General features: G+C 36.5%; 1 protein-coding gene across 6 annotated transcripts in view; it reads left to right on the top strand.

Moving 5' to 3' along the window:
* The window catches only part of EPHA5 (EPH receptor A5), a 305,704-nt gene that overhangs the window by 119,171 nt on the left and 170,821 nt on the right, over positions 1 to 15,712 (top strand). For 5 of the 6 annotated variants that reach the window (XM_014541799.1, XM_014541798.1, XM_014541796.1 and 2 more), the window contains exon 3: positions 15,393 to 15,548. The exons of the other annotated variant lie outside the window; for it this stretch is intronic. In XM_014541799.1, the coding sequence (XP_014397285.1) occupies positions 15,393 to 15,548 (156 nt within the window). The remainder of the gene's footprint in view (positions 1 to 15,392; positions 15,549 to 15,712) is intronic. 6 annotated transcript variants of the gene reach the window in all.

Genomic DNA, 15,712 nt, shown 5'->3' with positions numbered 1-15,712 from the left:
TCTATAGATATAGTATTTCCAAAGGTAGCTTCAATAATAGATCCATTACAAATCATTTCACAGGGGATTTCAATAATATCCATTCCTAAATGAAAACTGCTATCAAGTTTGGAATCTCCAAGTTTTACTAACCATCCACTATAAGCAGAATCCTCTGATCTCATATTTGTTGTAAGAGACAACTTTCTGAAACATCCCCAAACATTGCATTATTTTAAACTCGTTTGTACTATGGCCGATCACATAGCATGTGGTACAATACTGAGACATTGTCAAAAATCTCCTCCAAGAAGGAGAACTTTCCCACCAAATACAACATTCAAATTTCTCTTAGTAATCTGATTATGGCGTTTATAGCATGACTGGATGTCATGGTGCATTCATCAATAATGAGAAGTTGGGCCTTTTTAATAGTTTTAGCAACTTCACTCTTTATATTGAGTCTAGAAATTAAAGTTTCATTTAATGGAATCAGTAATTTATATTGGGAATGAAAGGTGCTTCCACCGAGAAGTAAATTTGCAGCAATTCCTGTAGATGCTATGGGTAAAATAGTACCACCACAACCTCTAATATAATGTATTATAACTTTATACAGATATGCAGGTGAATAGGATTCCCAGCTGGCAGGCCCCTGACAGCAAGCTGGCCACCTGTGGAATTCGTGAGGAATGGGGCTCCCTCCTCCCTCCTGTCAGGGTCCGGGGTGCAAGTGAATGGGGTTCCTGGCTGGCAGGCCACAGACAGCAAGCTATCCAACAGCAGATTCTGTGAGGAATGGGGCTGCCTCCTCCCTACTGTCAGGGTCTGTTTGAAGGCTGGACTCAGTACTTCCACACTCATCTCCGAGGGCCGGTTCCTGCCTGAAACCTCGCCCTCTGGGAAACAGTTGGGGTAGGGCGCAGCCGTTTCCAAGATGACTCCTGCAGGACTGACTTCCTACCACTTGGTCACGTTTCTGGACGTGATGTTACACCCAGGGTTTTTATATAAGTAGATATAGATATACACTAAACCCTTTTGATTTCTCATGACAAAATTGTACTCCGAAGTAATACATAGTAAAATAATTTAAATGACTAGGCAAAGATTAGTTATTGAAATACCTTTCCAAATATTTTAAAAGAGGTCCGCTGCATTAAATTCATGCACAGGTAAGGCCTTTAGGCCTGACTGGCAATCAGGGCTGATCGGGGCCTTCTGGCTGCTGGCCAGGGCGTCCCTTCTCTGGCTGCTTGCTGCTGGCCGGGGCCTTCCTACCCCCAGGTGCTGGCTGCCAGCTGTGGCTGGGGCCTTCCTTTGTTCTGCACCACCCCCTGGTGGTCAGCACACGTCATAGTGAGTGGTCAAACTCCCGGTTGATCAAACTCCTGAGGGGACAGTTTGCATATTAGCCTCTTATATAGGATCATGTAACAGTTTATTCAGTTGATGCCTGTTACTAGGCAAAGTTATAGTTACCCTAAAGAAACCACACACACACACATACACACACACACAAACACACAATGTAACTCAGAAGTGCTTAGAAGTCTTTATCTGAAAGACATCACTATGCAATGGAATTAAGAATGATTCTGTTTTCAACTTTAAATATGCGATATGACTGAGCAATAGTTTATAAAAATAAAAAAAAATTCTTACTAATTATGTGCTCACACAAATTGAAAATCAAGAATATTTAGTTGCTTCTTAAAAACATTTGTAACTTCTTATTACTTTAGACTAGAGTCCTAAAATGTGGGTAGAACAAACACATGTGACATAAATCATCCAAATAAGTTCTCCCAAATGTCATATTTCCTAACCACAAATTACTCCAATTGTCTAAACCACATCATAATTTGAGAATCCCTCTTTCTCTGTCGGCTCAGAGCAAAGTCTGCATGGCATACTTGATCACAGAACTGAAGACTCTCAGTTCTAGTAAACCACCACACATCTGGCTTTTGAAAAATTGTTTTTTGGGGGGACATGTATTTATTTTTCAGATTTTGCCCATAGATTAATTTTTAAGGTTTGCATATAGGATAGATTTTGACAAAGTTAGGTGTATTCACTTATGCTTAATGTTCCTTATATATTGGTTAATATTTAAATGGTTCATTGTAAAATTTATGGAAAACACTACAGTACCTTACATAAAGAAGGTACTATTTTACAGATAAATTTAATCTCAAGGTTATAAAGTATCATCTCTCAAGATCCACAGATACAAAGTGATATTGCTGTGTGACCTTGAAGTCCACCTTTCTCTAACCAAAGAGGAGACAGTGTGTGGCCAAGCAGACTGCATTGAGGAATAAGCACTATGGACAATACAATGAGGAGAAAAAAGTAGTAAATTCACATCCTGCTGAGAGCAGTCTGGATTACCTGAGATTTCCAGAATTACACTGGAAATGTCCTCCACTATGCTCAGTCCTTGAGAATGGTTAATTGGGCAGAAGGGCTGTTTTCCAGTGCCTCAGGGCCTGTCAGGGAGACAGCAGAGCAATGGTAAGAACCTTAGCTGTGTTACCCCATTCACTGCACTGAACTCCCAGGTTCTACATTTGCTGGTTGTAAGAATTTAGGTATGTCGCTTAGACTTATACCTATAAAATGCAAGTAGTAATACCTTTGACTTGTGTAGTATTATTATGCTAATTAAATTATCTGAATCTGCAGGGAGTTTTACTCACTGACTGACACTAGTGGGCATGCTAAAATATGTCCCTTTGTTTTATTGGTATGGCTACTGCTATTATCTGTATGTCATGTAGTTATAAAAAAGAGAATGTTTGGAGAGATGGTGGCACAATGGTGATCATAAAGGAATAGTGTCAAAGGAATATGCTTTAAAATATAATCTCATTAGGTTAAGATTATAACCTTAAAGTCTAAGTTTTTATTACAACATAAAGATTCTGCTTTCTAATCATCGTTTGAGATCAGTCATTTAGAATTATTGTTTTTCTGGCTGTTTTCTCCTTCATGCTATAGCTTCTGAAAAAAAGCCAAAAGCCAATCTGGGTTTGAAATAGAAATTGCCAGATAGCAAGGGCATAAAAATAAACTCTGGATATGATTGAATAATTCTATAGCACTGATTATATTAAACGAGGAGGAAAATATATGTGAGCTAAGCATATATAAATAAAAATAATGTAATATATGCTTCCATGAAATATATGCCAGAGATTGTCTGGATAAAGGTTTTGGAAATAAGGTATATAATTAAAAGATAGTCTCTACCAAATTATTTTGGTCACGAATTTCCCATTCTGTGAATAAAAAATTATGCCCTAAATGTTGACATCTGAAATTGTTTAATTTGAGACCCAGTAGGACATTTGCACACTGAAAATTAGGGGCAAATAGATGACTGCTTTTGCCAAATGAACTGCATTATCCAGCTGCTTTTTCTAATTCACAGACTTTCAATTCAAAAGAACATTTTATAGATATTGATTGGTCATTCCCAAAATGGTTTAATTCATTTTAATTTTCAGTGTACAATTTGGAGAAAACAGATTTAGAATAATTGTATGTCCTATGTTTTCTCTGATTCTCCCTTCATTGTATATATGCTCATAACTGCAAATATGCCACATCTTACATTCCAAGTATACTTTCTCTCAAATAGGGTAATTTTAAAATATTTCTTTTGTTTCAAGGAAAATTATAGTGTTTAGACACTAGTTACAGTTAATCTATATCATTGTATGCTTTTTAAACTTTATTGGGGTGACATAGGTCAATGTGAACATATAGGTTTCAAGTGTGGGTTTTTATGTTACGAGATCTGTATATTGCACCGTGTGCCCACCACCCAAAGTCAAATCTTCTCCTGTCACTATATTTTAGGACCCTCTTCTCCCCCACACCCTTCCCTCTGGCAGCCACCACACTGCTGTTTATGTTCAGGAGTTTCAGAACTATATGATTTCACTCATATACCACATATGAGTGAAATCATATAGTTCTTAGTTTTTTTGGACTGACTTATTTCACTTAGCATAATGTTCACAAGATCCATCCATGTCGTTACAACTGGCGCTATTTCATCCTTTCCTATGGCTGAGTAGTATTCCATTGTGTATATGTCCAGTCCTCTTTATCCAGTCCTCTATTGTGGGACACTTTGGTTGTTTCCATGTTTTGGCCACAGTAAATAATGCTGCAATGAACATAAGGGTGCATATACCTTTGCGAATACATGATTTTGAGTTTTTCGGGTATATACCCAGTAGAGGGATTGCTGGGTCGTATGGTAGCTCTATTCTTAATTTTTTGAGGAATCACCATCAATCTATGCTTTTTAGAGCATTGCATTGCTAATGTTGTAATCTCAAATTATAATCAATTGGTAAGTACATCTCTGACTGGACTGAATAATATGTTTTCCTTTTGTTGTAAATGTTGCTTGACTTTTAAGGAGAAAATGTAATAACTAATGCATTTATACTGCAAATAATGGCTTATCCTTTATTCCAAAGCATTACATATTTATTTTGTACTTTTTCATATTATCAAAGGAGATATAATTTTGTTACACATGCAATATTGTCTTCTAAGTCAGTGGACTAAGATGCAAATGCCTAACAGTACAAGAAAATATGTTCATAACGGGAAACATTATTTCTACCTTAGCTGTCAAGGCTCACACCCTGAGCCAGACTTCGCATCTACTTTCAACAAATGTTGTGTTGGATGCTTTTGTCTCTTCATAGAAATCTGATTGCATTAAGGGAACATATTCATGTCAGGATCCATAACTGGACTTATTTTATGACCATGCAGACATGAGTTAAACAAACTGGCTTTCACTACCTGATTCTAAAAATAATGGATACTTCAAATCAAATACATGGCCCATAAGTTTTTCCTTCAATTACAGGATAAATCGCCCAACTTGATATTTAAACTGTACATCCCACCTATCAAGGCAATAAAAATTCACATTATCGTGAGTGTTGTTTAGAAAAACACATGATTGAACCACTGAATAATGAAGGGAAACACTAAAAGCCGATACAACAGTATTTCAAGTGTTTAATTTTTCATCATATTGAATATGAAACAAGGTGAAAAGGCCTAGATGCCATCATATTTAAATCAGCTGCACATTAAAATAATCCTTACCTATGATGAGAAAAAACTCTAGGTGGGATACTTGGATATCTTCTATTGTAGGAAAGGTAATATATGTTTTATTATCAGTAAACAAATGCTAAAATTTGTGTTATGGTTTTTAGTTAGTTAATATTTATTCACAGGTTCCGCCTTTCATTCAATTTTCCAGAGTAAATCTATTCTCAAAAACATGGATTTCTGGCTTTTCTCTAAACTTATAAAATAATTATAAACATGAGCTTTGCTTGTGAAAACATAAAAGAATTACATACTTTGGATAGCCATTTAACACATGAAAATATGTTGAAAATATTTTCAATTAAGTGCTTCAAACAGAATAATGTAAAAATCCATTTTCTCAATGTTTTTTAATCCAGCCATCCCCTGGACTTTTTGAATTTAATGCTTTCACCTGTTGAAAGCATAATAAAAGGAAGTACCAGATTTACCAGTTAAAATAACCACTTAGCTGGATTTAACTTAATTTCTGATTTGTGTTCTTCTAGCATACAAATTTAGCAAGAACTGGGTTCATCAGAAATATGTAATAGGTGATCCTTACTTAGGAGGAATGTAAATTGTGAAAGACTATTCAAAAGCGCTATTCATCCATAGACCAAAATACCATAATATAACAGCTACATATAGTATTTGTATATGTCAATATTAAGTTGTTTTAAGATAGATAGCTTTTGTTTATATCTTTGAAAAAGTAAGAATCATGTTTGAGAGTAGAGAAGGTACAAAGTTTAATTCAAAAATATTTTATACCAACTTTTTCTAATCTTTCAGTGTATTTTTTTTAAATTCTGCTCATTTTAACAACAGCGGAAATACACCTCACTAACTTCCACATCTTTATCTAATTAAAATTTCAGATGAAGTGGAAAATATGTAACCAAATATCAAAAGTGTTTTCTCACACACAGGCTCTTATACATATCCTATACACACTTCTATTGGAGCGAACTACCACATGGGTTGATTCACATTTATTTGTTTGGGAGAGCAAAACACTCAGCATCTAGTATCTATTGAAATTATAGAGATATTAAAAATATCTGATAAAATTAATTAAGGTAAAATTTTAAAATTAGCTATAGAGATTTGTTATGGTAGAGAAGTTAAATTAATCTATATTTAAGGGAGAAAAACACCTCTGCTTTGAGAGATACCATGGAGTCTATTATTTTAGATAAGTATTCAGATATTTTAGATAAACATCTAGTTGATTTGTAGAAGCCTTTGAAAAATTGATGAAATTATTAGGCTTTTATTTTAGTGGAGATTGGATTAAATAAATATAAAATAATAATACTGTGATTTATAATTGTCCACATCTTAAGGGCCATGTATCAGTCCATTACAAGCCCAAATGAGCCTCATGGTTTAGATACTATTATCTCAAGCATGTCCATGTAACTAAGGTGAGGAGATGTACTATCACATATCTGCAGAATGTCTTTATAGGAATATGCTGCAATACTCTTGCAATTTGACTTGTAAAACTAAGATCAGCTTACCTATTATATTTTAGAAAGCCACATTATTTGTCAAGGAATAATTTTGACAAAAACAATAATTGAGCCCTAACCAGTTTGGCTCAGTGGATAGAGCATCGGCCTGCAGACTGAAAGGTCCCAGGTTCGATTCCGGCCAAGGGCATGTACCTTGTTTGTGGGCACATCCCCAGTAGGAGGTGTGCAGAAGGCAGCTGATCGATATTTCTCTCTCATTGCTGTTTCTAACTCTCTATCTCTCTCCCTTCTTCTCTGAAAAAAATCAATTAAATATATTTAAAAAAAAACAAAAACAGTAATTGACTCAATGTGCTTTACTTGAGCATGACAAACATTCTGTCCTAGATTTTTTTTTGTAAATTGTTTATATCAATATATAAACAATAGAGGCCCAGTGCACAAAATTCATGCACTGGGTGGGCGGGGGGGCGGTGGGTGGAGAGGGTCCCCTTAGCCCAGCTTGCACCCTCTCATAGTTGGGAACCCCTCAGGGGATGTCCACCTCCGGGCTTAGGCTGGATACCCCCGGGCCTAAGCCGGCACTTAGACATCCCTCTTGCAGTTCGGGGCTCTTGCAGTTCAGAACCCCTCGCTCCTTACCACCCACCTGCCACAGAGGTGGGAGAGGCTTCCGCTACCGCCACTATACTCGCCAGTCAGCCTTGAGCCCAGCTTCTAGCTTAGTGGGGGACGGGGGAAGAACACTGCTCAACCAGAAGCTGGCTTGCTGCTCCTTAGCGCTGGCCCTGCCCACTGGTGGAGGGGCATGATCAGGGGCTGGGCCAGCCAGGGGAGGGGCTGTGGGAGGTTGAGGTGCCGTGGCCGTGCTCTGTCCCACCTCTGCAGAGGCGCTGGGACCACACAGCCCCCTCTCCCCCCCTCTGCAGAAGGGAGGTGTGCCGGGACCAGGCCTGTGCCGCCTGCCTCTCCCGCTGCCTCTGTGGAAGGAGGGGCGCCAGGACCATCATGGCTGGCCTGGCTGCGCAGGCTCACTGGCCCCGTCCCCCACCACTGGTCATTCAGGAAGGTTGTTCTTGTCTAGGCTCTGGCAGCCCTAGCTTTCTAACTCTCTATCTCTCTCCCTTCCTCTCTGAAAAAAATCAATAAAATATATTAAAAACAAAAAAACAAAAACAGTAATTGACTCAATGTGCTTTACTTGAGCATGACAAACATTCTGTCCTAGATTTTTTTTTGTAAATTGTTTATATCAATATATAAACAATAGAGGCCCAGTGCACAAAATTCATGCACTGGGTGGGCGGGGGGGCGGTGGGTGGAGAGGGTCCCCTCAGCCCAGCTTGCACCCTCTCATAGTTGGGAACCCCTTGGGGGATGTCCACCTCCCAGCTTAGGCCGGATACCCCCGGGCCTAAGCTGGCACTTAGACATCCCTCTTGCAGTCCGGGGCTCTTGCAGTTCAGAACCCCTCGCTCCTTACCACCCACCTGCCACAGAGGTGGGAGAGGCTTCCGCTACCGCCACTATACTCGCCAGTCAGCCTTGAGCCCAGCTTCTAGCTTAGTGGGGGACGGGGGAAGAACACTGCTCAACCAGAAGCTGGCTTGCTGCTCCTTAGCGCTGGCCCTGCCCACTGGTGGAGGGGCATGATCAGGGGCTGGGCCAGCCAGGGGAGGGGCTGTGGGAGGTTGAGGTGCCATGGTCGTGCTCTGCCCCAACTCTGCAGAGGCGCTGGGACCACACAGCCCCCTCTCAGGCCTCTGCAGAAGGGAGGTGTGCCAGGACCAGGCCTGTGCCGCCCGCCTCTCTCGCTGCCTCTGTGGAAGGAGGGGCTCCAGGACCATCATGGCTGGCCTGGCTGCACAGGCTCACTGGCCCCATCCCCCACCACTGGTCATTCAAGGAGATTGTTCTTGCCTAAGCCCTGGCAGCTCTGGCTTTGTTCAGAAGGGTGTCCCGAAGGATGTCCGGAAGAACATTTGGCTATCCAGTATAATTAGCATATTAGTTCTTTATTATATAGGATTGTTTTCTTCAATATATGTTTTAAATTAATTTTATTGGGGTGACATTGGTTAATGAGATTATATGAATTTCAAGTGTACAATTCTATGATACTTCATCTGTATATTGCATTGTGTGCCCATCACCAAAGTCAAATCTCCATATATTTGATCTCCTTTACTCTTTACTGGCCCTACCATCCCCCTTCCTTCTTGCAACCACCATGCTGTGGAGGTCTATGAGGGTTTTTTGTTTGTTTGTTTGTTTTAATCCTCACCTGAGGATATGTTTTTCATTGATTTTAGAGAAGAGGAGAAATAGAAAGAGAGACAGAGAGAGACAGAAACATGGATGTGAGAGAAAAACATCATTGGTTGCCTCTCATAAGCATTCCACCTTTCAGTGTATGGGATGGTGCTCCAACCAACTGAAGCACACAAGCCAGGGCTGGCTATGAGTTTTTGTTTGTTTTTCTTGTTTGTTCATTTGTTGCTTTCAGTTTTATATCCCTCATATGAGTGAAATCATATGGTTCTTAATTTTTTCTGTCTGACTTATTTCACTTAGCATGATGTTCTCAAGACTATCTTCAGTGTCTTAAATTTTAAGTGTATTTTTTAACTTTGCTATTAGTTATGAAGTATGTAAGTTCCAATCTTAGCAATAAAGCAGGAAGTGATATCGGTCACAATACATTTTTACTAAAGATGATCTGCTCTTCCAAATTCTAGATGAGATTAATTTCTTATCCTAAACTAGGGGAGGAATGTCAGTATTAGAACTGATTATTTTTTATTTGGATTATTAACTTTTAAGAGCATTAAACATTTAATTAATACCTAAGTATGTGCCAGACAACATATAAGCAACCATCATACATGACTAAGTTGTTTAATGACACAATAGCAATGAAAATGTCTTAATTAAAGTATATGTCCAATGTTCAGTATTGTTTATGATACATAAGCCTAGTTTATTGCATATTTTAAATGAATGAAGATGTGAAGGATATATAACCTAATCAATATTATTCTTTATTTATAAATATTATGTAAAATTTTGAGCTTATGCCAGTATTTTGTGAGCCTAAGTTAAAAATATATCTGTACAGAGAGATTTAACAGATTTATCGATAGTATTCTTATTCTTCTATGATATTATTTTCTAATATAACCTATTGCTTTCAGTAATTTAAACTTATATTTTAATTAGCCAGCCATATTAAATTCTTAAATAGGATCTTTCTCCTTTTTCTGTTTTCAAACATTGAAGAGGTATTGCCAAATTTTAGAATTCCTAGTTTAAAGCTTATTTTAATTATATCCGTTTTTTACCCAATACCACCTTTTTATTTATACTGAGCATCTATTTTAAATATGAGAATAAATATGCTATCATATTTGAATTTTGATATAAATATTATTGGATATATTTTGAGTTGTAATTTTCTTATAGCATGTTGTGTTATGTTGCTTTTCTTAATAAACACATCTTTTAAGCTGGACTAAACTATGTGCAGGTCTCTCATTTTGAAAAATCCATTTAAAAAATAAATTTGACTTAGCTTATATCCTCTGATAATTCATATATGATAGAAATAAAAATCTTATTCTTAGTGATTTTCTGTCATTCTTAATAAAACATAATTGGATAAATTCAACACTTTTGACGGTCAATTATATTTTGAACACTATAGGCAACAGTCTGCATTTTTATTTTCATTACCTTTCTTTTGCATATTTAAAAGTGTATATTTAAAATGGTTTATGCATTTTAACTCTAATGGGGAGAATTATAAAATTCTAAATTACTGAAACAATGTTCTCTACATTACCTTGCTTTTTAATTTTCTTGGTGACCATGCTTCTGGAATGTCGACATTGAATTGTCAGATTAATTCACTTAGGCATTCCAAGTGCGATGGATCTGTAAGGGTGAACTATTTTTGAAACATTAAAAGTAATTTAATTGACTATTTTAAAATGTGAAAAACATCTTAAATTGTCAATTTAATCATTTATGATAGGTTTCAGAACTTAATAAAAGTTCCCAATAAGATTATACGGCACCTTTCCACAATTTAACAAATGTAAAAGCCTCTGTTCAATTTCATACTGATGACATGCATTTTCTGGCTAGATTTAAGAACTGTATTTGAATAGATATCATTAACACTCTTGTTTGTTAAATACAGTAGTAAATATGAGACTTAGAGTGATGGTTGTATCTGAAACACCACTAAAGTAGCAAATGTAGATGTAATACATATTATTTTTTACATGCCTGGACTTAATATTTATAATTCATGTTAGCCAGCTTTTGTTAAGTTTCTACTATGTCATTTAGACCCTGAGTACACAAATGTACTATTCTCACCAATAAATGCTGATAAGCATGTACGTAATACAAGGGACTATGTTATATATGATGAAAATCCAATGAACAGACTCCATAGTCCAGAATGTTTATATGAGTTGGGAGCAGATGAGAATTCATACCCATAAAATTATGACAGAATTTTGCTATCTGCAAAGAGAGACACTAAGTAAATGATTCAAAGTTCCAAAGGATATGAAAAGAAAAAATGTGTAACCATGTGGCTCAGCACAAGCATCATGTACAAGGTAGCACTTAAAATTTGCCAGGAAGCATGCATAGAATAACAATTACTAAAAATAGTGTCCTTCCTTCCAGACCATGCCAAATAGTCTAATGAAACATGTCAATGTAGCATGCAGTTTTCCTCCTGCTGCTTGCTGAACTTAAATAGACTTGCATAGTATTTTCCAAATAATATGTAGGTAATGTGCAAGTGTCACACTTAAACAATGTTGCTCCTGTTATGATTAAAATGTAAAAAGTCAATGTTTGCTCCTTTTGATGATTACTTGTTTATTACCTGTCTACCCAAATATCTTGTATCTTCAGGCTGTGGAGGACAATTGTTATTTTCTCACCACCATGCAAACAGTCCTTGCCACAGTGCTTGACAGAAAGAGTGCAAAATGTTTTTCCTGTAATACTCAGAGGCAGATAGAGAAGTTCCTCAAGTGCAGGACATTACAAGGAGGTTAGTGTGGCTGGAGATAGTGAGTGTTGGAGACCACGTTTGAGGCTTTTCTTACATAGTATGTGGACATATGTAGGCTATGCTAGCATTTTGTAGTAAAATTAGAATTTTGTTCACAAAACAAGACTTGATCAAATGCTGCTGAGAAGTATGACAACAGAGAACTAACTTTAATCTTAACAAAAGCAGTCTTAGTTGAGTACTTTCAGAGGAGTGGAGTGTGTCAGTGTGTGATTTAAAATGAGCTAGAGATACATGTATGGAAAATAATTTAAGAAATTGTGTTCTGAAGGAGAACAAAGCTCTTGGTAGCTACAGGGAGACTTAGATCAAGTAAGATTGATAGTTATGCTGTTGTTCTTTGTTTTGTTTCGCTTTGTTTTCATTGCAAAGTTTTGGAAAATTGTATTGGGCTCATGTTAATGACTGACTGACTAGGTGTGTATATGGGAGGGAGGGAAAGAGGAAGGGGGAGAGAGAGAAGAGAGAGAGAGAGAGAGAGGATGCAAAAAATATAATAGACACTTGATGTGGAAGATTACACCCGGGAAAGAGGAAGGGGGAGAGAGAGAAGAGAGAGAGAGGATGCAAGAAATATAATAGACACTTGATGTGGAAGATTACACCTAGATGACAGATATGGGGTTCCTAGTTAAAGTTCAAATAAAGATGGGAGCAAAGATTAAACAGGAAGAGAGATAAAGAGGGTAGGTATAAGTGTATATATGTTTGGAGATTTGGTGGTAGAAAAATAATGAAGTTCATCTCTTATGCCTTCTGTTTTCTCAGCACACAGGCAAGTATACCAACTAGGCGTCACAAAGGAACAGAGGTTATAAGGATTTAGAAGAAAGAGGTGAAGTTACTAAATAATCACGTTGATACTAGGAGCTAAAATTAACTGAAGTTAATAATCATGTTGAGGCTAGGAACTGAAGTTAATGAAGAAAGTTATACTAAGATTGTCTAGAAGCATCATATATCCCATTTGGATTTGGGACCATGATTGGAATGCAATTAAAAATTATGGTTTTGTCATATTTTGTATTGGATTGCATTGAACTCCACAGTTTTGCTCTCTATAAAAATACTTGGATTTCTTCAGCTAACCTCAAATTAAACAATTCTTTAAACATAATCATTTCCTTCCCCACAAACATTTTATATCTAGTGTTTTCTATGAGAAAATGGCACCACTTTTTTCTGTGCAGTTTAAGCCAACTACTTTGGAGTCATGAGATTTCTTCCTCATTTATCTGACCCATTAAATACACCATGAAATCTTGTTTATTTCACTTCATACTTCCCTCCTGAATTCACTTTTATCTCTGGTCACTAGAACCACTCTTGTCATGCAACAGAGCCCTTTTTTGGATCAATGCAATAGAAACAAAATGGCCAGTTGCCTCTATCTATGCTCCTCTCCAATCTGTTCCCCATACTTCTGTGAAATGGTCTCCTTAACACCACTTTGATCTTATTATTCCCCTGCTCATTTTTATTCATTCATGAAAATCCCAAGTCACAACTGTAAGGTGTTTATAACCTGGTGTCTCCTTTCCTGTCTGACTTTAACTCCGTCACTTGATTCCTATTATCTGCCTGATCAATTCTTTAACTTCCTTCATCTCCCTGTTTATTCGCCACTTCTTTTGGTCCTATGGAAGGATTTCCCCCTCTATACTGCAATACTCCTATTCTAATTGGATAATATTACTAATCTTTTACAACTCAGCAGAGATTCAGCTTCCATGGAAAAGTCTTCGTTGACATCCCAGTCTAAACTAGGTGTTGATGTTCACTCTCATAGCTCTCATTCCTAGTGTTATCATATGTATAATTACTTATGAAATACCTTTAAAACTCATAAAGTCAGGCCTATTTCTATCTTGTTTACTTCTGTACCCCAGTACCAAGAAAAAATGTCTTCTTACCACACATGCTGAAAGAATTTTGTTAGACTATTGAACAGAAAGATATATTTATCAACATTTTAGTCACATTTATATTATTTCCTAAAGTTCCCATGGAGGTTTGAACAGCGGTTTTACACATATCATATAAAGTTATTAAGTTAAAAAGCACTCATTAAAAATAAAAATGGCTTTTGTTTAATGAATGATAAGTAAATTTCAAATTTGCACAACAAGTGGATTGGCACTTCATGTCTTTGAAAGCAAATAGTGTTTAAAGTGGGTATAAAAGGATAAAAGAGGAAAATTGGATAACTTACCTAAGGATAGTACTGGCTGCTACAGCAATCCTATTATAAGAAAAATAATATTTTAAATCTTCTCCTAATCACTTAACTACAAGAATGCCCTTAATACTATCAAAAAGCTCTTATCTTTCCAATACCTTCACATTCTCTCTGAATTTATAAGAGCATTAAGACTTTACTATCACTATAATTAGACCTAATGGAAAAAGTACCTTCTTATTTTTGTCAGGTCCTGATTATTCAGTGGTGGCAGAACACCTTAGCATGGATTACTAAAATCCCAGATCAATTATGGCACATGCTACTTAGCCCCAATTAGTTATGTCTATCAACATTTTTTATTGAAATGCAAGTTTGCCTTTGAGCTTAACAAATGGTCATTATTCATGAATAAAAGCTTTTAAATATATGTATATGTATATGTATATGTTTACAGTTAATTTTAATAATAGAAAAATATAGATGGTTTTTAGCTTAAGTAAACTAAACCATAACAAATAACCAAACCATGAGCTTGGTATCTGTTGGTCTTCAAATGGCTCACACTGGGCAGCTGGAATATTGAAATTTGACTTTATTAGCCACTGAGAAAGAAGAAAAACACACAAGTTTAGGGAATGCACAGAATGAAAAGATTTACTTCATTAGCACTTATTTACCTGACCACCAACTTAGAAATGTCAACAAAAATATCAGGGAACATTATCTTTATGTGATTCTAAATAATTCAATCTTTATGCCATTCCAGTCATTCATTTATGCATTATATAACAATTTATGAACACCTACTGTGGTCAAACACTGTGATAAGTATTGTGAATGAAACACATTTTCTACCTTTTATAGATCATCATAATTTGTATAAGCATGACCGATATTAGAATAGCTGCATGTTGAACTGAAAAAGAAAATTTTAAAATGGAGTTAAAGGTAAAACAAATGCCTAAAATCTACCTCCTCCAGAAAGCAACGTAATGTGAATAATGCACCAACTCATTCATGCATCCTCCCCAATCTAACAGAATTTTAAAACACAATCAATTTTTATTGATTAATTAATTAATTAAATAAAAAAAATTTTGAGCACCTACTGTGTACCATACCATTTTATGAGCGTAGTGGCAAATTTGCATTTCTTTAACATGTGATATATTAATAGAGGAAATAAAAATTATATTCAAAGCACTGCTTCAGTTTTAAATGCAAACAAGTATTTACTGCCCGTTATAATTTCTTATAAGCTCCTGTAGCATAAAAAAAATCATTAAATATATAAAACATTTCAGACATGTTTAATTTAAAGACTTAACGTACATATTTGATTCTCTGAATGAATAGCCTGGTGTTTATTATTCAGAAACTTATTAAAAAATTAAAATTACTGCAAAGATTGTGCTATATGTAACCTGTGTATAGTCGTCAAAATAATGACATGATTCACAAAACAAACCCTGCATCTGTTCCAGGGAAAAGCTTAGTCTCTTATTTCTTTTGACAGTGTGCAGACCTGGGTTCTTCAAAGCCTCACCTCACAACCAGAGCTGCAGCAAATGTCCACCTCACAGTTACAGCCAGGAGGAAGCTTCCACCTCTTGTGTCTGTGAAAAGGATTATTTCAGGAGGGAGTCTGATCCACCCACAATGGCATGCACAAGTAAGGAAACCCACGGATATTTGGCGATGCTCACTTTCACCAGTTTGAGGAAAGAGCACGGTGGAGCCTGTTCCATTCTATTACCGTTTCCCCTACAACAGGAATAGCGTTGAATCTTCCAGTATAGTTGTTCACCACATTTCAGTCTTCTTGCGTAAGCATTG

Source organism: Myotis brandtii, unplaced genomic scaffold (genome assembly GCF_000412655.1).
Source record: "Myotis brandtii unplaced genomic scaffold, ASM41265v1 scaffold28, whole genome shotgun sequence".
NCBI lineage: Eukaryota > Metazoa > Chordata > Mammalia > Chiroptera > Vespertilionidae > Myotis > Myotis brandtii.
Note: the sequence above shows the minus strand (reverse complement) of the source record. Positions and strands in the feature narration are given on the sequence as shown.